Here is a 25,567-nt window from a genome sequence, read left to right as displayed (position 1 = left end):
GGATGAGAGAGCTTGGGAAGTGAGTCAGTTGTTGTTCGCTGATGATACAGCGCTGGTGGCGGATTCATGTGAGAAACTGCAGAAGCTGGTGACGGAGTTTGGTAAAGTGTGTGGAAGAAGAAAGTTAAGAGTAAATGTGAATAAGAGCAAGGTTATTAGGTACAGTAGGGTTGAGGGTCAAGTCAATTGGGAGGTGAGTTTGAATGGTGAAAAACTGGAGGAAGTGAAGTGTTTTAGATATCTGGGAGTGGATCTGTCAGCGGATGGAACCATGGAAGCGGAAGTGGATCATAGGGTGGGGGAGGGGGCGAAAATTTTGGGAGCCTTGAAAAATGTGTGGAAGTCGAGAACATTATCCCGGAAAGCAAAAATGGGTATGTTTGAAGGAATAGTAGTTTCAACAATGTTGTATGGTTGCGAGGCGTGGGCTATGGATAGAGTTGTGCGCAGGAGGATGGATGTGCTGGAAATGAGATGTTTGAGGACAATGTGTGGTGTGAGGTGGTTTGATCGAGTAAGTAACGTAAGGGTAAGAGAGATGTGTGGAAATAAAAAGAGCGTGGTTGAGAGAGCAGAAGAGGGTGTTTTAAAATGGTTTGGGCACATGGAGAGAATGAGTGAGGAAAGATTGACCAAGAGGATATATGTGTCGGAGGTGGAGGGAACGAGGAGAAGAGGGAGACCAAATTGGAGGTGGAAAGATGGAGTGAAAAAGATTTTGTGTGATCGGGGCCTGAACATGCAGGAGGGTGAAAGGAGGGCAAGGAATAGAGTGAATTGGAGCGATGTGGTATACAGGGGTTGACGTGCTGTCAGTGGATTGAATCAAGGCATGTGAAGCGTCCGGGGTAAACCATGGAAAGCTGTGTAGGTATGTATATTTCCGTGTGTGGACGTGTGTATGTACATGTGTATGGGGGGGGTTGGGCCATTTCTTTCATCTGTTTCCTTGCGCTACCTCGCAAACGCGGGAGACAGCGACAAAGTATAAAAAAAAAAAAAAAAAAAATAATAAGAGATGCAAACTTAAGCTGCAGGAGCCATTAGAAAGGTCCTGGGTAACACCAGAACCCTTTTATTGAAATTGATCTTGGGATAACTTTAGATGAATAAGTATACATATATGTTATCCCTGGGAATAGGGGAGAAAGAACACTTCCTTCATATACCTGTGTGTTGTAAAAGGCAGCTAAAAGGGGAGGGAGTGGGAGGCTGGAAGTCCTCCCCTCCAGTTTTTAATTTTTCAAAAGAAGGAACAGAGAAGGGGGCCAAGTGAGGATATTCCCTCTAAGGCTCAGGTCTCTGTTCTTGACACTACCTCACTAATGTGGGAAATGGTGAATATGTATGAAAAAAGTTGCTAGAAGCAGTGAAACGTTTTTATCAAGGATGTAAGGCATGTGTACAAGTGGTAAGAGAGGAAAGTGATTGGTTCCCAGTGAATGTAAGTTTGCGATGGGTGCGTGATGTTTCCATGGTTGTTTAATTTGTTTATGGATGGGGTAGTTGGGAAGGTGAATGCAAAAGTTTTGGAGAGAGGGGCAAGTATGCAATCTGTTGTGGATGAGAGGGCTTGGGAAGCAAGTCAGTTTTTGTTCACTGATGATACAGTGCTGGTGGCTGATTTGGGTGAGAAACTGCAGAAGCTGGTGACTGAGTTTGACAAAGTGTGTGAAAGAAGAAAGCTGAGAGTAAATGTGAATAAGAGCAAGGTTATTAGGTTTAGTAGGGTTGTGGGACAAATTGATTGGGTGGTAAGTTTGAATGGAGAAAAACTGGAGGATGTGAAGTGTTTTAGATGAGGCTGTATCATCATTCGTGGCTGGAAAAGAGTACATCTTCAAGGGCCTTCTTGTCGTTATAGAGCCCACCCTACCCAGCCCTTGCTTGGAGCCAGTAGTGATATGTAATGTGTGTGTGTGTTTGACTAAGGCTAAGCATGGCATGGGCTCTTGTTAATGACATCCCTTTCTTGAGTAGGCTTTTACTGGAATAGGTCTGATGAGCGTTCTTAGCTTGCCATTGCTGTCACAGGTCAGCCTATGCGTAACTGTAGTGTAATGGGCTAACAGTTTGTTATGTGTATGTGTATTTTATATGAAATGTAATGAATTGCTTCATCCCCCCAAAATTAATTCATGAAGTATGTAATTGCTGAATGAAAATTATATAGCAATATATTTCCATGTTTTAAAAACTCACAGATGTTTAAGATATTGTTTGTGTATGTGAATTCTTTAATGATATTTAAGGAACTGAGAACAGTTTTTCTGGTTTATAATGTTTCTTCATTTTACAATTTCTTTTAGTGCATGAAAGCCCTCATCTTGCGCCTGTGTTCCCAAGCATCCATTTTTAATATATAAGTTATAAGATTTCTGCTTCTCTAATCATGTTTTGCACATGAAACTGTTACTTTATAGTGCATGCTGCTTATTCCTAAAGTGTTTTACAGTGTTTGCTCCTCCCACTGTCGCTGCTTGCTCTTTCCACAGCACGCCGATCTTTCCTGCGCATGGCCCTCCCGTCCCTGCCTGAGCCTCTCTACGTCTACCTCTCTCCCTGACCAGAGTCCTGCCCTGCCCAGACTACTTTCCTTGATACTGGTGAGTTCCACTGGCCTGCAACTCGTCATGGAGAATCAGTCACCATTACCTGTCCGTATGGGATTCGAGCTACTAGCAGTGACAGTATTAGTACATCAAAGTTGGCCATGCTTCCAGACTCTACAACAGAAACTACTATAACAGATGATTATCTAACGACTATCATACCGAAGATGATGTCTCCAGAGTATGAGGATGGATCTTCTCTACAGCCTTTGGTGGTCCATCCATCAGAGGCAGCTACTGTTCATGCTGAGTGGGAAGGTGGAAGCTTTAGTATGAGCAGAAGGGCACGGAATGTAGAATTACCCCTGCATGACCATGAAAGCAACCCTGTTCCTCCAGTACCAGAGGTAAGCATATTTCAATCTTCCTTGTATCTCATTGTTAATGTTTTGCTACTGTTAAGAGAGAACGCTGAAGCCTTTATGTTTATGTATTCACTGTTGAGGACATTTGGGTGCTGAAACATTATAAACAGGTGTTTATTTCTTTTTGATAAGGTAACTGACGATGAAGCAAGACGACGTCTAGTTGCAGCCAATCTACGAGGATCACTCCTTAGGCAGTCCAGAAGATTTCAACAGGAGAGGCAACACCAGAGAGTAGGACAGGGAAGAAAAGTTAAAGATAGACAGGCTGGGATGAGGGAGAATTTTCAACTACATGCTGGAGAAGGGACAATTAAAAGATTGTCTCAGCACAAGGGAACGGCTATTATAAGGCAGCCTCAAATTAGGGACACCCCAGTTACAGAAGCTCTCACTGGAGAAGGATTTGCTGAAGAACATTACAGTGTAGAATCTCAGTTTGAACAAGCTGGAAATGAAGCATCTAAAAGTTCCCTTGTCAGAGAGATATCAAATATTCAGCCCAGAGCAGAAAAAAAACATTTTGATCTACCACAAATAGGAGGGAAGCATTCAGTACAGCAAGTAATAGAAACAGATTTTGAACACAATAAGAAAATAGTGAACAATTCAGAAGACTTTACAGTTGGAATGAATGACCCTACACCACCCAAAATTGAAAAACGTTACTCAGAAAATATAAAAGAGAAGGATTTTACAGAAAAGTTAGCTAGTGATTATGATTTCTCTGAAAAGATCGAGAATGGTGAAGCACTGATCAATATATCTTCTAGAACTGTTAAAAAATCTGTTGACCACTCAGAGTCCAAGAAAATCTTGAATGAACACGTACAATCCAGCAAATTGACCAGTGCATCAGTAACTGTTACTACACCACATGAGGCAGTAAAATTCAAGGAAGGTGTAAATGTCAACAGCAACAAAAGGACATCTCCCTCTTCTCTGGTGCAAGATCGTCCATTAGGAGCATTTCGTTCTTGTGAATTGTTGCCCAATGGCACTGTTGTATGGAAAGAACCAGACACATGGAAGTGTCGAGAACAGTCCCTGCAGGCAGCTGAAGATGCTGCCAAAGATGTGGCAACTCTGACTGCCTCCCCTGCTACTATTGACCCTCAAACATTTGCCCATGCTGCTAAAGAACTGGCAAGAATTTGTGAACATGCACTTCATGATCCTGCTGTAAGTTTGATGCATAAATGACTGATTTCTCTTAACTTATGAATAGGATGTAGAGCCTCCCCTTACAGTGTTAGAAATATTTGATTACCAAAAGGATTATTTTACCCCATACGTTTTTTTTTTATCCCTGGGGATAGGGGAGAAAGAATACTTCCCATGTATTCCCTGCGTGTCATAGAAGGTGACTAAAAGGGAAGGGAGCAGGGGGCTGGAAATCCTCCTGTCTCATGTTTAATTTTCCAAAAGAAGGAACAGAGAAGGGGGCCAAGTGAGGATTTTCCCTCTAAGCTCAATCCTCTGTTCTTAACACTACCTCGCTAATGCGGGAAATGGCGAATAGTATGAAAACAAAAAATTCTTGTAAAGAGTTACTCTACAGCAATACACATACATTGTGTTTCCATGTTTTGATTTATTAAATGTTCATCAAAATCATATGAATGATGCTGCTTCCCATTTTTATATCTTTATGTTTACCTTCACTGGCCAAAGTCATATGAGCTTTTGTATTGGCACATCATCCAGAATTTTTTTTCTTATGTCTGACATTATTCATTGACAACTAACACTATCCAGTAGGCTGTTGGTCCCATCCTGATTCAGCTGACTTCTTTCAAAAGTCTCCTTTTTCTTTTTCATGTATTGCATTGTAGGATTACCTAAAATGCTGAGTTGTAGAAATTTTACCATTTTTTAAATCTTATGAGATATACTGAAGAATCAGTATATTTGGGAATGTTTCTGCATAATACCCAGCTTTAAGTTGGAAGTAACTCATTCTGCTTTGAGAGAATATTTCTTGAGAATTTTCATTGAACTTACCTCCATTGAAAAGCTGAATTACAGTATACATATAATATCTAGATTAAGATATCTAGTAAGTAGCATTTTATCTAGTTTCATAGAATTCATGAATATTGCGTCTTTTAACATTTTCTCTTTGATAGGTTGCCAACAACATGGTCTCAGCTTTGAGTAATATGATGGAAGTAAATGATTCAGTAGTGGCAGCAGGAGATGAGAACAACATCACAAGCCAGCTAGTTAACACCATCAACACTTTTGTAGAAAAGGTTCCTGTGGATGTTGGAAAGTCAGTTAAATTCAGGTGAGCCAAGAGTTACTAGTGAATCTTAATAGAACAACAAAGAATTTTGATTATATAGTCACTAAGCTAGTCATGCATCCCCAGGACCTCTTTTGCAGGGCTCCTGAACTTCATGATAGCACTTCAGTATGAGCAGGGTAAGGTGGGCTCTTTTGGGTTGAGAAGGTCCTTAGCAAGTCTACTCTTCTGTCCATTGATGAGGATAAAGCCTCACTGAAGGTGACTTCGTGCTTGGGTCTACTAACACTATTTTGATTACACGTTTCTTCCTCAGGATCCCCTTCTATGGGGTTCCAACACTGTTTGGGAAGCATGCATGGGGGAGAATAGATAGGACCTATGTGGCATATGTATTGGGGTGTTGCATGCTGTCAGTGGGCAGTGGTGTATATAGGGTATGGCAGGTTCCCTGGGCAGCACTTGAAGGGAAGCACCACTCAGCATGTTTGTTTTTTGACATATGCTACCCTATTGACATTTTTAATGGTTTGGTTTTATGAGATAAAAAAAGAAACGCCTACTTTTCAACTATAGTAATATTTTGCTACTGTCAGTTGCATTACCGCTTCTACATTGAACTTTTGATCAAATAAGTCTTTAAGAATTTATATAAATTTAAGTTTGGCCTAACTCTTCAACAGTTTATAATTGCACTGTATATATTTTTATATGCATCCACTGTATGTACATTTTTAATCAAGCCAAGGGCTCAATTTCAGTGCTTGCCATAGGCATTATATTTCCTAGATACACCCCTGAACAGTTGAGTGTATTTAGCTCAAAATATTTTTTGTTTCACAATGAAAGATAAGATATTCATACAATTCTATACTTGAAATAATCATGGAAAATATATCATAATGCTCTCATTTACCAATACATATTCATTAAATACAATGCAGTGGAGCAGAAATATTTTAGAATTGACATTTAACAGCTTGATTAAGTCTCATTAAGAGGAGTAAACGTTACTTTAACTCCATATTTGTATTCAGCATGAATAGTACCTCTTATAATAAGTTTTTAAAGGAAAAACTTTTTGTTTCAAAATTGAAAGATAAGATTTTCAAATACTTCAATATTTGAAATAATCATGGAAAATATATAATAATGCTCTCAGTTACCGATATATATACGCAGTAAATACAATGCAAAGGAACAAAAAATATTTAGAAATTGACTTCTTTTAACAGCTTAATTGAATGTCATAAAGACAACTAAACATTATTTTAACACCAGACTTGTATTTAGCCAGAAAAATACTTCTTATGAGTCTTTAAAGGAAAGCTATTTATTTAAGACAAATACCAAAAATTGAAGGTAATAGTTCAGGGAATTTTTCAACTCAAAAATCTGTTTGTTTAAAGATAAGGTATTCAGACACTTCTAAGCTTGAAATAATCATTTGATATGTATCATGATGCTCTCAGTTACCGATACATATCCAGTAAATACGGTATAAAGGAGCAGAAAATATTTTAGAATTGACTTCATTTAACAGCTAAATGAGATTTTAAAGGAAATCTATTTTTCTGAGAAAAATGCCAAAAATTGAAGGTAATAAATAGTTCAGGGTATTTTTTGGCACCAAAAACTTTTTGTTTCAAACTTGAAAGGTAAGATATTCAAACTCTTCTATACCTGAAATAATCATGAAAAATATATCATAATGCTATCAGTTACTGATACATACTCAGTAAATACAATGCAAAGTAACAGAAATATTTTAAAATTGACTTTGTTTAACAGTTTAATTGAGTGTCATTAAGAGGACTAAACATTATTTTAACACCATATTTGTATTCAGCATGAAAAATACTTCTTATAATGAGTTTTTAAAGGATCTTTTTCATGAGAAAATTACCAAAAAATGAAGGTAACAGTTCAGGGTATTTTTTTAGCTCAAAAACTTTTTGTTTCAAATTTTAAAGATAAGATATTCAAACTCTTCTATACTTGAAATAATCCAGGAAAATATATCATAATGCTCTCAGTTACCAATACATACCCAATAGATACGATGCAAAGGAGCAGAAAATATTTTGAAATTGACTTCATTTAACAGCTTAAATGAATGTCATAAAGATGACTAAATGATATTTTAACACCAGATTTGTATTCAACATGAAAAATACGTCTTATAATAAGTTTTTAAAGGAAATTGAAAGATGATATACTCAAACACTTCTGTACTTGAAATAATCATGGAAAATATAATGCTCTGAGTCACCGTTACATACACAGTAAATATGATAGAAGGGAACAGAAATATTTAAAAATTGACTTCATTTAACAGCATAATTGAGTGTCATTAAGAGGACTAAACATTATTTTAACACCAGATTTGTAGTCAGCATCAAAAATGCTTCTTATAATGAGTTTTTAAAAGAAATCTATTTTACTAAGAAAAGTACCAAAAATTGAGGGATATTTTTATCTCTAAAAACTTTTTGTTTCAAAATTGAAAGATAAGATATTCAAACTCTTCTATACCTGAAATGATCGTGGAAAATATATCATAATGCTCTCAGTTACCGATACATATCCAGTAAGTATGATGCAAAGGAGCAGAAAATGTTTTAAAATTTACTTCATTTAACAGCTTAAATGAATATCATAAAGATGACTAAACAGTATTTTAACACCAGATTTGTATTCAACATGAAAAATACTTCTGATGAATTTTTAAAGGAAATATTTTTTGAAAAAAATACCTGCCATATTTAGTGTAGGGCAGGTTCCCTGGATGCCCTTTGAAGGGGGGCACCACTCAACAGGTTTGTTTTGTGACAAATGCTACCTGATTGACATTTTTAATAGTTTGGTTTTGTGAGATAAAAAAGCAACTCACCTATTTTTCAACTATAGTAATATTTTGGTACTATCAGTTGCATTACCATGTCTGCGTTACAATTTTGATCAAATAAGTCTTTTAACTTTAAGTTTTAAGAGTTTATACAAATTTAGTTTTGGCCTAACTCTTCAACACTTCATAATTACACTGTATGTATTGTTATATACATCCACTAAATGTACATTTTTAGTCAAGCCAGGGACGCAATTTCAGTGCTTGCCATAGGCACTATTTTCCCTAGATACGCTTGTCAGTGGGCTAATTTGGTGTGTGAAGTGGTAGGGAAAAATCATGGAGTACCTTGCAGGGCTTGGTTGTGGATGTCAGACTATGTTTTCAGTAAATTGTACAAGACAGCTAGAGTGTGGATTTATGTAAGGAAGGCCAGTATTCACTAAGGCAGGAGTCTATTCAAAATCATTTGTGTGAATATGTATGATTATGACTGAATGGTAAGGCAACTATTGTTGAAAAATTATTAGATGTAAGATTCGTACCAAATTCCTTGTTCTTTCATGTCTGTTCCATTGTTTAAGTTACCTTACTTGATGATTTGTATTTCTAACTTAATTCCATAATCCCATCAGAATGTACAGTATCATTCTCTCTCTGCAAACCCCCATCATTATCTAAAGCATGTCTTTTTGCCCTTTACTGTAACCTACTTTTATTCTCTTGTTCTCAGAACTTTTGACAGTCTTTCATTTTGTGATTACTCTTAATGTAAACAATATGAATATAATTGATATTCAAGAAACTTCTTATTACAGGTCAAGCAATTTATTAGTTGAAGCCAGATTGTTGGAGTCCTCTGCTAGAGATGACGTGGCATTCCATCCTGAATTTGAAAGGGGCAACTCAGTTGGTGTCAGCCAGAGTAGAAGAAAACGGAATACAGACTCATCAAGTCAGGATCCATTAGGGGTATTGTAAAAATATAATGCTTTACCGTGAGATTACTGGATTTTATATTATTAATATTGACAAAACATGATTACAGGAATGTTTACATATATATCTCTGATTGAGTAAGTAATGTAAGGGTAAGAGAGATGTGTGGAAATAAAAAGAGCGTGGTTGAGAGAGCAGAAGAGGGTGTTTTGAAATGGTGTGGGCACATGGAGAGAATGAGTGAGGAAAGATTGACCAAGAGGATATATGTGTCGGAGGCGGAGGGAACGAGGAGAAGTGGGAGACCAAATTAGAGGTGGAAAGATGGAGTGAAAAAGATTTTGAGTGATTGGGGCCTGAACATGCAGGAGGGTGAAAGGCGGGCAAGGAATAGAGTGAATTGGATCGATGTGGTATACCGGGGTCGACGTGCTGTCAATGGATTGAATCAGGGCATGTGAAGCGTCTGGGGTAAACCATGGAAAGTACTGTGGGGCCTGGATGTGGAAAGGGAGCTGTGGTTTCGGGCATTATCACATGACAGCTAGAGACTGAGTGTGAACGAATGGGGCCTTTGTTGTCTTTTCATAGCGCTACCTCGCACACATGAGGGGGGAGGGGGATGTTATTCCATGTGTGGCGAGGTGGCAGTGGGAATAAATAAAGGCAGACAGTATGAATTATGTACATGTATATATATGTATATGTCTGTGTATATATATATATGTGTACATTGAGATGTATAGGTATGTATATTTGCATGTGTGGACGTGTATGTATATACATGTGTATGGGGGTGGGTTGGGCCATTTCTTTCATCTGTTTCCTTGCGCTACCTTGCAAACGCGGGAGACAGCAACAAAGCAAAATAAATAAATAAATAAATATATATCTCTGATGCCTGTTCCCTCCAGGAAATCCCTCAAGGGGATGGCCACGGCAAATTAATTGCCATAACTGATGAACTATAGTGTCATTTTTTAGACTTCAGTGCATCACTCTTAGCAGGCTACTGGCATAGAGCAACTCATGCGCAGTGTTTTCAGAAGCTCCTGTCCAATGTTCCCACTGACTACTACTACCTAGACTGTGTCTGCCTAATGTACCAACTTATTACTTTTACTGAATGCTTCCACCTGATATATCTACCACTACTTCTACCTAATGCTCCTGTCTAATGTTCCTATGTACTTCTATTATCTATTCCTTTTACCATTTTGCCAAAAAGCAGGGCTAATGCATAGTGCTCACCATAGGAAAAATTTAGAGTTACAAAGAATGAGTTTTGTAAGTTCAGTGCTGTTGTTATGTGTGACAAGGAGAAATAGTACGTTTGTGGACAGAATGCCAGAAGTCCATGTGAGTGAGGCAGAAAGAAAAGACAACTACCTGGGTCAGAGGAAGTGCACCTTGATCACTGCTGAAGTGCTGGCTCCTTGTGCAGCTGTCACTAACCCTCCTGGTACCCTGGTTGGTGGCTGCCTACCCAACTACTATGTAATACAGGAAACTGTGATCAAGTATGATGATAAGATGGTACTAATGTATATTTATTTTATTTATTATACTTGATCGCCGGTTGCCTCCTACCTTTATGAGGATCATGTAGCACTCGGAAGCAGGCCTTGTCCACAAGTTGGGACCATAGGTCAGAAAGTGTTGTGATACTGTGTGTGCATCTGCTGGCAGAAAAGGGCTGAGTTAAGCTGATGCTTAGCATGTAAGCATTCATGGCCTTCAGAGTTGGAGAAAGATATGTATGAATTAACGCAAATAAAGTCCAAATTACATAATGAATCGTAAAGTGCAACTTGATATGCTTGATCCCATTTTCATGTATGTGATCTGAATATAACTCGTCAGAGGGATGTAGCCAGGGAATACAGCCCAAGGCCTGAATCCATTTTGAAACGGATTCCAGTTTCTTTACTCCTTGTTGTACCTCCTTTGAGAAATGAGTCAAAAAATAATTTGTCAGAAATATTAGCATCCTAAGAATTATACACATTAACAAAATGCATACAGATTACTTTGTTTTTCTAAATGGGCTAATAAAGATGTAGATTAGACACAAGTATCCATTGCAAGAATTATTTCATTCACAGTGTGTTCCCAGAGTGGTCCAGACCAACTTGATATTTCTATTAGCAAAAGAACAAATTTTAGATATGAGACCAATCCAGGAGTTATTTTTTAGACTAGACATATGAAAAGTTACTCCTCAGTTCTTGATCCCCAGATTTGTAACTCTAAGTACATGTGAATTAGTCTTAGGATAGAAGTTAATCTTCTGTAAATAAAATTCCCTTTTTATGTATTCTGCTCATAAACTCTGACATCTTACCTTTGATATGATTTTTTCATTTTGTATTATGAAATGGCACAAGTCCTTTTTTCTTCTTTTTAGGAATCATTTTTGACCTTACCCTCAGAAGCACTCAAAGTGGCAGGAACAGAACATGTGAGATTAGAATTTGTGTCATATGCCAATGACAAGTTTTTCCGTGGCCAACGTACATCAGGAATGCCTGTCATCTCAGCAAAGATCACAAATGCAGTGATCAGCAATCTTACAGAGCCAGTAGTATATTACATACCTACTGATGGTACTGAGGCTAAGAATTCCTTTTTGCCTTTGTGTGTCTTTTGGGATGAATTGGGTAAGTGTATGAGGATCTTCATTGACAGTAATCATACTGTTCAGAGTAATGAAACTATTTCTTCTATTCTGAATTTTACTATTTTATGCTAAGTATTTTATCACAATGACAGTGAAAAAAGAAATACTGTATATCCAGCACTTATTAGTTAACAATTAACTTGCAGTGTTCTCACTTATGATCTAAATGCTCAATTCTGTGAAATTTGTCTTTTTCTAATGTGGTGATATTGTTAGGTGATCAGATTTGCAATTTTTGCAACAGTGCAGCCTTTTGATTCTTATATGTAACCATCACTTAGGACCTTTGCTAAGCTAGCTTTTGAGATGGACACTTATGACAAGAAAAAAGCATCTGAAGTGTGACCCTTTTTGTCACATATTAAGCAAAATGGACAAAAATTCCACTGAAGATGAGTGATTTTTAAATCTTAGGGATCCAAATACTCGAAATGGGCTGCATGTTTTACAACTTCAGAATTTGAATTAACAAATTACCTGATTTCTGACAGAATGCATTCTGTAAGTGTTTATTTTCACAGCTCATGATTGGTCAGAAGTTGGCATGAAAACAGTTATGGCAGAAGGGATTACAACATGTCATGCCACACATTTAACAGCATTTTCGATTTTATTGGACCCATTGCCATCATCTTTAGGTGCACATGCAGATGCTCTTTCCATCATTACTTATGTTGGACTCGCATTGAGTACAGCAGGATTGACAGCAACTGTTGCAACCTATGCAATTTTCAGGTAAAAACTGCATACTGACTTGAATTTTAGTTTTCAGGTAGAGATAGAGGATAGCCATCATGACAGATATGATAGACATTTTTACCTCATATTGGAATTCTACTAAGACTCAGTTGTTCCAGTAACAGTAGTAACATATGAAAAGTCTTAGAAAATATCAAGTATTAAAACAGGATAAGGAATTCTGAGTGCTCTTGTACTCATCTGTGTCCTCAGCTCCCAAACTTGATATGTGCAAAACCAAATCCTGAGGAAGACATGCATACATTTATAGTTCTCTTATCTATCAAGTTTTTTTATTATGAATGTGAAGGAACGAAGAGGTGGGCCAAGTGAGGAAATCTCCTCTAAGATTCACTCCTCTGTTCTTAACGCTACCTCGCTAACGCGGGATAAGATGAATATGTATGGAAAAAAATGGTTTCGATGAATTACACATGACAGCTAGAGATTGAGTGTGAATGAATGTGGCCTTTGTTGTCTTTACCTTGCCTTACCTCACGCACACAGGGGGGAAGTGGGGTGCCATTTCACGTGTCTGTGTATGCATATGTATATATGTATATGTGCATGTGTGGGCGTTTATGTATATACATGTGTATGTGGATGGGTTAGGCCATTCTTTCATCAGTTTCCTTGCGCTACATTGCTAACGCGGGAGACAGCGACAAAGTATAATAATAAAAATGATATATATATATATATTTCACTCATATTCGCCATTTCCCGTGTTAGTGAGGTATCCTTAAGAATTTTTTATCTTGAACTTTTTCGTCTGCACAGAACACTTAACCGCGACCGGAGTGGCAAAATTGTGATGAATTTGTCTTTGGCTCTTCTGTTGCTGAACTTGGTGTTTATAGCAGCTGCTCAGCTGGAGCCACCCTCCATTGCTTGCACTGCTTTAGCAGCTGCTGTAAGTGTATAAAGTTTTGTACTGTATTATATACTGAGATTATCACAATTATAATGAATTGCAGTAAGAGATTATATACATACATGTTAGGTTAGTACTTCTAGAATGTTTTTTCATTATTTTTTTGTCATAATTACAGCTTAAAAACTTTTATTGTTTGTTGGTTTTACTATGGACTCCATCTGCTTGGGGTTACATTGTGAGCGAAACGTCATCTTCAGTGCGGTGTATCACTGGAGTACACTTTTGTCAAAGAACGTATTATGCTGAAAGAGTTCATACTTTTCATAATTGTAGACCATAGCAGACTTGAAACTCCAGGAGTCTCTGGAGAAGGGTTCATAGGATTTTGTGATAATAGTGATATTGTTGTTTGTGTGTTCTTTACGAATATGTTTGATGGCATTAGAATTTTGATAATATGAGAAAAATGTTTATTGCTTTATTATGGTTAATGCAGTAATTTGAAATCCAACTTACAGCTTCATTACCTGGTGATTGCTGCATTTGCCTGGATGCTGGTTGAAGCAGCTAATATGTATCAGCTCCTCATCACTGTCTTTGCCTCTGCTGAAACCCATTTTATGGCCAAACGAGTTATTGCAGCTTGGGGTAAGTCTTACATCTAATGCATGAATGGAACAAGATATTCAAATAGATATTAGATTCAGTGTATGTACAGCACTGTAAAGAGTTTAAGCTTGTAAATGAATTAACTGGCATAGAATAATTGCTATTTTTAACTAAGTGCTTTGCTCTTTTCATCTTTAAGCATAACTTTGAATTAATATCAGTTTATAGTCTTTAGCAATTAGCTAACCCTGCCATCATGGCAGAATCTTGTTGTAGGTAGGTGGGTAGGTAGACACCTTGATATTGCTGAAGACCCAATATTTCTTTTTAGATATTTGTGAAAGATTTTCTCTGAGCTTGTTTAACTGACTTATAAGTGAAAGATCTTGCCCTTATTTGTGCAAAATTAGAAACACATTTTTGCACAAAGACACTGCACAATGTCAAGAGAATTATGGTTGCTATGACAACTGTTATGTATGGAAAATTCTTTGTATTCTACAATTCTAAATCCTTTTAAGGTGCAACAACACTTACCTGAACTTAACAGAAGTAAGATATTGATATGTTTCAGATCTACAGAATTGGTATACTTCAAAAGAGGAGAGTATCACAGTGTAATAGAATGTAGGAAGTTTGACAAATAAAAATGGAAATAAAGAAAATGCTTTATATAGGAAAAAGATATTTTGAAATATAATGAGCTTTTTAGAGGAAAAAGATATTTTGAAATATAATTTAGTCAGTGTGCAAGAAAAAAAATTTTCAACAATTTTATAAGTACCCATACTTTCATCCCATTTTAGAAAGTTAAAATACAAGGAGGGGAGGATTTCTGGCCCCCTGCTCCCGTCCCCTCTAGTCGCCCTTTATGACACGTGAGGAATGCGTGGGAAGTATTCTTTCTCCCTTATCCCAGGGATGTATGTGAGAAATACTTAGAAAAGCAAATGGATTTGTATGTAGCATTTATGGATCTGGAGAAGGCATATGATAGAGTTGATAGAGATGCTCTGTGGAAGGTACTAAGAATATATGGTGTGGGAGGCAAGTTGTTAGAAGCAGTGAAAAGTTTTTATCGAGGATGTAAGGCATGTGTACGTGTAGGAAGAGAGGAAAGTGATTGGTTCTCAGTGAATGTAGGTTTGCGGCAGGGGTGTGTGATGTCTCCATGGTTGTTTAATTTGTTTATGGATGGGGTTGTTAGGGAGGTGAATGCAAGAGTTTTGGAAAGAGGGGCAAGTATGCAGTCTGTTGTGGATGATAGAGCTTGGGAAGCGAGTCAGTTGTTGTTCGCTGATGATACAGCGCTGATGGCTGATTCATGTGAGAAACTGCAGAAGCTGGTGACTGAGTTTGGCAAAGTGTGTGAAAGAAGAAAGTTAAGAGTAAATGTGAATAAGAGCAAGGTTATTAGGTACAGTAGGGTTGAGGGTCAAGTCAATTAGGAGGTAAGTTTGAATGGAGAAAAACTGGGAGTGGATCTGGCAGTGGATGGAACCATGGAAGCGGAAGTGAATCATAGGGTGGGGGAGGGGGTGAAAATCCTGGGAGCCTTGAAGAATGTTTGGAAGTCGAGAACATTATCTCGGAAAGGAAAAATGGGTATGTTTGAAGGAATAGTGGTTCCAACAATGTTGTATGGTTGCGAGGCATGGGCTATGGATAGAGTAGTGCGCTGGAGGGTGGATGTGCTGGAAATGAGATGTTTGAGGACAATATGTGGTGTGAGGTGCTTTGATCGAGTAAGTAATGTAAGGGTAAGAGAGATGTGAGGAAATAAAACAAGCGTGGTTGAGAGAGCAGAAGAGGGTGTTTTGAAATGGTTTGGGCACATGGAGAGAATGAGTGAGGAAAGATTGGCCAAGAGGATATATGTGTTGGAGGTGGAGGGAACGAGAAGTGGGAGACCAAATTGGAGGTGGAAAGATGGAGTGAAAAAGATTTTGAGTGATTGGGGCCTGAACATGCAGGAGGATGAAAGGCGGACAAGGAACAGAGTGAATTGGATCGATGTGGTATACTGGGGTCGACGTGCTGTCAATGGATTGAATCGGCATGTGAAGCGTCTGTGGTAAACCATGGAAAGTTGTGTGGGGCCTGGATGTGGAAAGGGAGCTGTGGTTTCGGGCATCATTGCATGACAGCTAGAGACTGAGTGTGAACGAATGGGGCCTTTGTTGTCTTTTCCTAGCGCTACCTCACACACATGAGGGGGGAGGGGGATGTTATTCCATGTGTGGCGAGGTGGCGATGGGAATAAATAAAGGCAGACAGTATGAATTATGTACATGTATATATATGTATATGTCTCTGTGTATATATATGTGTACATTGAGATGTATAGGTATGTATATTTGCGTGTGTGGACGTGTATGTATACACATGTGTATGGGGGTGGGTTGGGCAATTTCTTTCATCTGTTTCCTTGCGCTACCTTGCAAACGCGGGAGACAGCGACAAAGCAAAATAAATAAATAGATAAATACTTTCATATCTATATATCTTATATCTGTGTACTACCTCTAGCTAATGTTTCTAATGCTCCTGTTTGATGTTCCCACCTACTACTTCTGTCTGTTATTCCTACCATTTTGCCAAATGGCAGGGTTAGTGAATAGCACTCACTGCAGGAAAATTTAGTTATGAAGAATGAGTTAAGTGTTGTCAAGTATAATGGATGACAAGGAGAGATTGTATGTTTGTGGACAGAATGCCAGCACTTCATATGTGTGTGATTCAGAAAGAAAAGACACCTACCTGGGTCATAGGAGTGCAACTTGACAACCACTTAGGTGCTGGCTTACTACTCAGCTGTCAATGACCCTTCTGATACCCAGGCAGATAGTACTAGTAACATACCTCCCTGGTCAGTGATTGTCTACATACTACCTACCAGCAACAGCAGTAATTGTAGTAAATAAAGAAGTAACTATTATAGGGGCATTGGTGTCAAATAAGGGATTTACATAGTAAATAAGTAAAAATGTGCTAAAAATGTTGACCTATCTATTACATGTTTATGTTGCTCTATTACAAAAGAGCTTTCTGTTTGGACTAAGCTTGTTCGGCATTGTTCTGAAATTCAGGAAGGTATTTGGTTTAACTATTAAAGAAACATTTGGAGAAGTAGAACATCAAAGAAATTGGATTTTGATATATTCAAGCATATGCCTATATGTTTATTATTAGTTATGAAGGTTAATAGTAAATAAAAAGTATGCAAAAAGTCCAGCAAAGGCATATGCAATGATAGTCTTTAGTATTTTTTCCAGTTATTGTTTCACCTTTATTATTATAAACATCAACAGTAACTTCAGTTTACTGGAATGCCTGAAAAGAAATTGTCTGTATTGGTAAGAAAAAATTCCAAAAAGAAGGTAAGATTTTTTTTATGCTCATCTCTTGTAAGCTTTCATCATGAATCTTGTTTTACTTTGCAGGTATCCCTGTTATTGTGGTTGTGGCAGCCCTCATAGCTGACTTGGATGTATATGGTGATAAGAATCATGGCTTCTGTGTTATCAGCCCAATCCCCAACCCAGCTGTTTACTACTCGACTTATATGGGTGAACACACTGTTTTTTTCTCATCACTTCCATACAGAGATGAATTAGATAGGTGTGGTGAAGCTAAACTGATACTTTGCTATCTTTGATTATAGAACATAGTGTTATTTTTATACAGGACTAGATTACAGGCACTATTGAAAATTAGATTTATGAGTTATATTTATCCTTATGATTATATTAATGATGTTTGTTCTCTTGTAGCACCCATATGTTGTGTACTTCTGGTGAACTGCATAGTATTCTTGATGGTGACACGTGTCTTGTGTCAGCGACGCCCTCGCTCTCACAAACCAAGGTCCCCTCCAAGGAAACCCACTAAGGAGTTACCTATTACACTTGCTCAGGTATGGTTGAGAAATAAAAGCAAATAGATTAAAAAATAAGGTGTGCATGGGATGTGTAGTTTATGGGGTTGATGTTCTGTTAGTAGGCTGAGAATGTTCATATGAAGCTATTAAGGTGAGCTCTTAAGTAATTTGTGGGGCTTGACTGTGAATTGTAAAATCTGATTTTGATACATTGTTCATGCAAGCTAGAAAGTGGAAATATGTGCATGAGGCTATTGTCATTTTGTTCATGATGATTCTTTGCTATGGCAAGAGAGGCAGATTGGTATAAAATATATCAGTTTAGGACAAGGAAAAGAATCCCTTAGTATTGTGTACAAATAATTCATCCACTAAATCCTAAATTCTGCCTCACCTGCTTAATCTTTCACCCTTTCAAAAGTGGACATTACTAAACTATAAGCCACACAAAACAGAGTACTCAAAACAGTCACCAGCTTCATTGTGACCTCAGACACTCAACATTTATGTAATGAAACCAAAGTTCTTCCCAGATAATCTCACCTAAACATGCTCAGCTTCCAATTCATCACTGAATGCCTTCTACCCAAACCATTCCATAACAAAGCATCAACCCTGATGCAAAAGTGAAAAGCTTACCCATGCCTCACTTAAGCAGCATATCCTCACAGATCATCCCTCTCCCAACAGCTACATCCTAAACAAAATATTTACACTGCAATGACTCAACAAGCATTAAAGATACCCCTCCAGTCCATTCTTAAACTCCACTCCTCTAGCCATGCACTCAACTGGAACATCATGCCCGAGGCATTTACAGGTCATTCTTTCTTGTCTTTGCTTTGCACAACAACCATCTTTCCAAACTTATAAATACAGATTCAACTTATACAAGACCCCTCATGCCCAAGATGCAACTTCTGAACTGAAGATAGTAAACACTTATGTTTCATTTGTCTTGTAATCACCCCAGAAAGACATATACATTACATCACCATACTTCTTGAACTCATTTACGACTGCCCAGTGGATGTGACAAGCTTGCTAAGCACTAGACGAAGCTACAGCAAATACACCAGCCCAAAGTGATAACTTTAAAAGACTGTGCCATCATATCTCATGTTTTGATGGTGTCGTTTGTACTAATTTTTTTGTACACAGTGTTAAGTAGAATTTACTTTTTTTTTCGTCAGTTTTTAAGCATGGGCCCTTAGCTCAGTTACAGTCATTCCAGATATGTGTGTTTAAAGGCATAATGTGATGAACAAACTTAAATGGAACACAGGAGCTCTGCTTCATCTTCCATAGGTGGCCAGTGATGTGTGTTGAAGTTTTACTGGAAAACTGTAATTATTTAAGGTAGCTGTACTTGGAGAAGAAGTGAAAGTATAGAATATATGGATTCATTTGAATGCTAGTTTTCCCTTCTCTTCCCATGGCTAAGAGGGACATGATGTAGAGGTTCATCTGTTTAGGAGTGAGCTTGGGTAGTGTGTAAGAATATTGTGAATATAGTCAGTATATTGCTGCTGCTACTGGGTAGCCATCAGGGGTGATGTGGTTGGGTGGTATTCAGAATCCTGTGAGCTTGCCCTGTAATGCTGTATAATTCAACAGTAAGTCGGGAAAAGCATGAATGTTAAGGTAGCTCATCTACGCTTTAGAAGGCTCTTGCAGTTGAAATAGATAAAGAGAAACAGCCATGAGGCTGATAATCAGTTGTGCAAACTGTGAACACTGAAAGTATTAATTTTTCAAGATAGAAATGACTAATGTCCTTACTTATATTTATCTATTGCACAGTCATTTGTTAATCTTTATGCTTACTTCTGTCACTGTCTCTTGGTTACAGTAGAAGCACTCTTTTCTTAGAGGGGAAAAATTTGCATTTTTCCCAAAGGCTAGCCTTTTACAGTATAGGATGGGCACAGTACAGTAGAATTAGAGACTGTGCCATTTAAGTTGTAGTCCCAGGAAACAGACTTGGATTTAACTTTTATCAGACCTTACAGCTTTTGTGGCCTAATTCTCTTCAGATGATGAAACACATTATTATAAGCTGGATTTTATTTTCATTATCTCTGGGTCTGGAATTTACATCTTTTTAGTAAAATGTTAACCTTGTGGGTTAGCCTTATTTTGATTGTTGGTCACCATAGTGCCATCATGTCTGTTCATCTGGGGAGTTGTATCATTCAAAGAATACCTCTGAAGGGCCTTAACCCACATATTGATCAGCTGATTCTCCCTTTTGCAAAATAAAAATTGTAAAATCGTTTTTTGTGAAATGGTACACAAATCATATAAAACTTTTTTCTTAAGAATTAAAACAGAAACATTCTCTCTACCAGACTGGCCATTCTTTTGTAGGCAAGTTACATAAACTTTCATTGCACATTTTTATTTATGTGATTAATTGCAAAGAAAATTAGTGATTTTTTTGTAATTGAGTGTCAAGCATTTATTAAATTGTCTAGGAAAGATACATTATTTAGCAGATGAGCTAATCCCACATAATGATGGTATGGGTGGCAGGTTGGGGTGGATGCCGTAGACTTAGTGAGCTCCTGAATGAGGTGCATAACCACTCACCTAGGTCATTTGTGGGTTACCAAGGCCTTCAGGCAGCTGCCGTGATTCATCCTTTGTTTGGATTGGCATCTGTAGCCAGCCAACAGAACCTACATTGTGTGCAGAATTCAGCTTGTGGCAGGAAATTACATGTGTAGATTGTTGTCCATAGCATCCTGCTACATAACAGTAGACTGATGTCCATGTCTCTGAAAGATTTAACTATGGTTCACCAAAAGTTTGAGCTGATGTTACTCATGTATAATGTTCTTTTGGTGTCTGTCATCTTCTGTGAAATATGGTAGTTGTATTGCAACTTTTCTCACCTTCACTTGTATGTGGATTGATTTCAGAGTACCAGCACTCATAGTTATTGCAGGTGAAGTAACAAGCTCCAAATTAATTGATAGGTAGATTTAGTTCATAATTGTAGATAAAACAGCACTCTTAGTTATTTTAAGTGAAGCAATAAGCAATTAGTGGATAGATGGATTCAATTCATATTCTAATGAAATTTAAATTGTCTTTTTTGAATTCTTGCTTAATGTAATTTTTGCCCTCAATATTTTCATATCCCTAGTTTAATGTAATTTTTGCCCTCAGTATTTTCATATCCCTAGTTCTGATATAGGTTCATGGTTGTATAAATCCTCTGAAAAGCTACATGTTATGATATCAAGATTTGATTTAAGATGTTTAAGTTTATTATATGTATATGTTTGTATAGGGTATGTGAAGATTTATGTTATACCTGTGTCAACAGCATAAGAAACTATTTTCGTTACGTACATCACTATGCTAATACTGTATTTGAAATCCCTCACTTCACTCAGGTTCGTGGAGCTGTGACTGTAGTTGCTTTGCTTGGTGTAACATGGGTTGCAGGAGCAGTTAGTGTTGGATGGGCTCGTCTGACACTTCAGTACATATTCTGCCTCACCACACCACTTCAGGGTTTAATTATTTTCATTGTGAGAGTTGCCCAACACCCAGAAGCTAGGGCAGCTTGGATAGCATTCTTCACTACCGGGACCCTCAGACGACGACCTCAAAATATACATACACACTTTACTCATTCTTCATCCAATACTCATTCAACTTTGTCTTCAGCCCATGCTCCTCTGCATAATCACCATTCAGCTTGTACCACCTCCACTAGACTTTCACCAAGGACATCTTTAAAACCATCAGATGTCCAGAGAAATGGCTCTGCTAAGCATAGTAGCAATAAGAATGGAAGTATTAAGAAGTATACATCCAACTCTGTAACAACAGACTCTAACATGGGAACTATGTTTTCTCGTCTGGTCAGTCGCCTCAATAGTGGTGGCTTAGACCATCAAAAATCTGGTACCCTGGAAGATGAAACACTAAACTGTACCAGTGCTGTTCAACCAACATCTGACACTGTACCGGCATCCTTGTCTCATTTGGATTACCCTGAGTCTCTTCACCATGAATCATGTTCTAGTGAGAAATTTCTTCAAAAATCGTACTATCACAGCAACAAAAATAGCTCCCAGTACAGACCACAGTCACTTGTGCTACAAAGGATGGATAGTCATGGAGATAACTCAACCACCCAGCAATCTGCCATTGACCAAGATTACATTGCCTGTCAGTTTCCAGCTCTTCTCTCAACTAATTTATCTCCACAAGAACTACTGGAAGCTGGAATTCCACCATCTATGATACCAAGAAGGTCTCTAGGTTCTCTAATGCTGCTCTCAGAAAATAAAGAGGGAGATGACTCTTCCTGGCATTTTGTGAGGCCTCCACCTGATGGTCGAAGTGATCCGGTAAGTGATGGGGAAAATCCTTTTGAGGAAGCAAACCAAATTATTCCCCATTCCCTGGAAGAACATGAGGAAAACGTGAATCCAGCAGTTCAAGCAGTCGGAACAGGTGAACCTTTGAGCAGCAGTGGTTGTGTTGTTCTTGCTGGGCAACGAGTGGCAACAAATCACTCTGCAGTATTTTCAGGGAAACAAAAAGGAGTGTGTTCACCCAAAACTCTAATAAGAGCCAACAGTGAGTTACAGATGGGTTCACCACACATAAATTCAACTGAACTGCGTCGTTCTGCTTCTGTGTACACACTAGGAGAGTGGGAGGATCCAAGATCATCACTGGCGTGAATAGCATCTATTATGTACATATCCTAATGATAGTTATCCAATCTCTGAGTGAGGAGTGGCTAAGAAGTGGATAGATATAAAGACAGTGAAGATTTAAACAACAGCAAATTTACTCAAGCATATTATAACGTAAATTGGACTTAGATACCCCCAGATCATCAGCAAGAGCTCAAGTGACTTAAAAATGTTGGAAATTGGTATTTTTACCTTGCAAGCCTGGAAGTGCAATAGCTGCAATAGGTAAGCTACTGTGTATGTTTCCTCAGCTGAACAGTATTACTTCAGTGTTTGAGAATAATGTTATATTGTGCAAAAGACATTTTGAAAAAAGTATTTAAGATGTTTCTACAGATCTATGTGGACACTAATGTGGAGACCAAGCTTGGAGTCCTTAGTGGTATCAGACATAGTCAAGAGGCACACAAAATTTTACTTCACGTAGGTATGAAAACCAGTTTCTTAATGGTCATGCCACTAAGATTTTGAAAGGGAAACTGAGAAGAATAAGCATTTTAGAATGTTTCTTCTTAGTTGTTCAATATAAAGGAACTTGACTTATCCCAGGTCCGTGGTGCTTTTAAGTAGCCTAAAGACTCTTTTTTTTATAGTGATTTTTCTAGAAAGCAAGTTATTACAGAAGTACATTATTGAAAATGATAGTATGTATGTAAAATGTTTCACATGTGAAAGGAAGTACCATTTATTGTAGTACCACAGATTTTGTGTTACACTTTATGCAATCTTTGTAATTAGGAAACGATAGTGTTATCTTTTACCTAATTACATTGTGTTCCATCCATTCTTAAAAGTTGAAGATTCAGCTATTAGAATTAATGACTGGACATTTTTAGCTGATACTTGATTTTGGATTTCAAAGAAAGGATTTATGTATATGTTATGCCAGCTGCTCCATGGACGTGTGGTTCATGATTAACAGTGAAAATTCATAGAACACAGTATTACATTATATATTAAAGTTCTCTCCACTGCCTCTTTTGGAACTGATATTGCTAATTAGTAGACAGTCATATGCACAGAAAAAGACATTATTATTGGCCATATAAGTAGTGCTGCATTTGCCTGTACTATTTAACATATAAGAAGATTAACTTATGATCAAGTTTTCATGTGTGAATATGTTTCATTATGTTTAATCAAAAACAGGTCAGTTTGCAAAGCATCTGACAAGAAACTAGTCTGTGTGCCTCAACAGATGTTAATTGTTGAAAGGCTGTGTTGTGAATATATGTTAGTTCTAGTGCTAATTATTTTAACACAGATACTGCTAACTTAGAAACATGTTTTATTAAGGTATGTAAAGAATAAGGTCTACTGAATTTGATAAGGTTACTTGCTCTGCATTGTAATTACTGTGGCATAAACAAGAAAAGACTTGCTTTCCATGCTTGCAGTAAGTTGCATTAACTCAGTTTCCTTTGATTAGACAACTTTTTCTGTAAGGTTATCGATATTTCATTCACATGAAATAAACAGTCTGTCATATTGATCAGCTTCCTCAGTAGACATTAGTAAAAGATTTCAAGTAAAACAGTATTAGCACAGGATTTTTTTTCTTACAGATAATATTACTGGTTAAGGTTTTGGTATCAATTTGATGTGAGTTTTTATTAAAACTTTCAGATAGTAGTATACATAATGATGGATTACAATACCAGAAATGTGGTGTTAATGTCATTATTAGAACCCTTTATGGGGTTCCTGTAGCTTCAAGGCTGCATTCCAGTCAGAAGCAGGGGGTTGATGGACGTGTACATTGTTTACAGACAGAACTTACATGATTGAGGATATGAACAAATAATTTGAAAAAATATTTTCACCAAAAATGTTAATAGTAATACCACAAATTTTTTTCATATTTGTAAACTAAATGCAATAGTGAGTGTGTACTCATGCCATTGTGTTCTGATGATGTATTTGCATCCTGATGATTTGTGATTGAATAAGATGTATATTATTATTTCTGGCTGTGCTGGTAGGCTGCTAATTCCTTCTGCGAGTAATTGGTGGTAAGAAACATCACTCGTGATTTTAAAGAATGACAGAGCCATTCAAACCACGTGATATTTGGAGCATTAGCTTCATTATATTTCATATGATGTATCAAGCAGTGAAAGGATATAGTTATAAGACCAGTAAACTTGAACAGTAGGGAATTCCAGAAATTATACCTTTATTTTATTGATAATTATCCATGTACAAAAAAAATATATATTTACTTAACAACAGATAACATTAGTAATTCAAAGGTTATTGTACACTGATTTTAAGGTTGGTTCATGTACTCCCAAAAAAGTATTGTCCCCCCTTTGGCCTGAAGTCTCTAATTATCTACAGTTTGCTGACCAAAATTAAAATTTGACTTTGGTGCGACCCTGTTGCATTTTACATCTGCATCATGATGGCAGTGGTCAGTTTTAATCTTGGTTGTCCAGCAGTGGATTACTAGAAACTTCAGACCATTAATCTACAACTGGCCAACGGAGATTAGGACTTGACTTTGCTGCCATCCTAATGCAGTTTACAATTGTATCGGTGGCAGCAAAGCCAAGTCTTAATTTGGTCTACCAGTTGTAGATTATTAGAAACTTCAGGCCAGGGGGTCCAGGACTACTTTTTTTGGAATGTACATTGACATTGGTGGATATATGTTATACTTTCTAAACCAAACAGTGTCTGGGTTAAGATAGTTTGTCCTAGTAAAATATTTCTGTGTATTGGTGTAATGTACACAATAATGATTACAGTTTGAGTGTAAAGGTTTTCACATGAGTGATTGTAAATATAAAGAATACCTGTGTATGTTTCATTGTAACTATTAAAGGTCAGGAAACTCTTTTATTCCTTGTAGGACTTTATTATGAAATAATTTATCAGGATATTTCATAATAATGTACTCGCATAAACCATGTCTACATTTGACAAGGCTCAAAAAGTGCAGGTAAGGATTTTCCACTCAGAGTGATTGGATCCACCTATATCTCCATTCTTGACACTACCTCACTAATGCAGGAAGTGGCAAATATGTATGGAAATATAGGAAC

At 37.4% G+C, this 25,567-nt stretch overlaps 1 protein-coding gene across 5 annotated transcripts in view; it reads left to right on the top strand.

The window, feature by feature from the left end:
• Positions 1–25,317, top strand: part of LOC139766370 (uncharacterized) — a 130,137-nt gene extending 104,820 nt beyond the window's left edge. For all 5 annotated transcript variants that reach the window (XM_071694911.1, XM_071694912.1, XM_071694909.1 and 2 more), the window contains 11 exons: positions 2,571–2,959; positions 3,110–4,159; positions 5,107–5,267; positions 8,892–9,045; positions 11,420–11,672; positions 12,214–12,427; positions 13,211–13,343; positions 13,826–13,955; positions 17,360–17,485; positions 17,690–17,832; positions 21,201–25,317. In XM_071694911.1, coding sequence (XP_071551012.1) covers positions 2,571–2,959; positions 3,110–4,159; positions 5,107–5,267; positions 8,892–9,045; positions 11,420–11,672; positions 12,214–12,427; positions 13,211–13,343; positions 13,826–13,955; positions 17,360–17,485; positions 17,690–17,832; positions 21,201–22,505 — 4,058 coding nt within the window. In that variant the 3' untranslated portion in view covers positions 22,506–25,317. The remainder of the gene's footprint in view (positions 1–2,570; positions 2,960–3,109; positions 4,160–5,106; positions 5,268–8,891; positions 9,046–11,419; positions 11,673–12,213; positions 12,428–13,210; positions 13,344–13,825; positions 13,956–17,359; positions 17,486–17,689; positions 17,833–21,200) is intronic.
• The last annotated feature ends 250 nt before the right edge of the window (positions 25,318–25,567 follow it).

This window comes from Panulirus ornatus, chromosome 57 (assembly GCF_036320965.1).
Source record: "Panulirus ornatus isolate Po-2019 chromosome 57, ASM3632096v1, whole genome shotgun sequence".
NCBI classification, from domain to species: Eukaryota; Metazoa; Arthropoda; class Malacostraca; order Decapoda; family Palinuridae; genus Panulirus; species Panulirus ornatus.
This window is presented reverse-complemented; position numbering and strand designations above follow the sequence as displayed.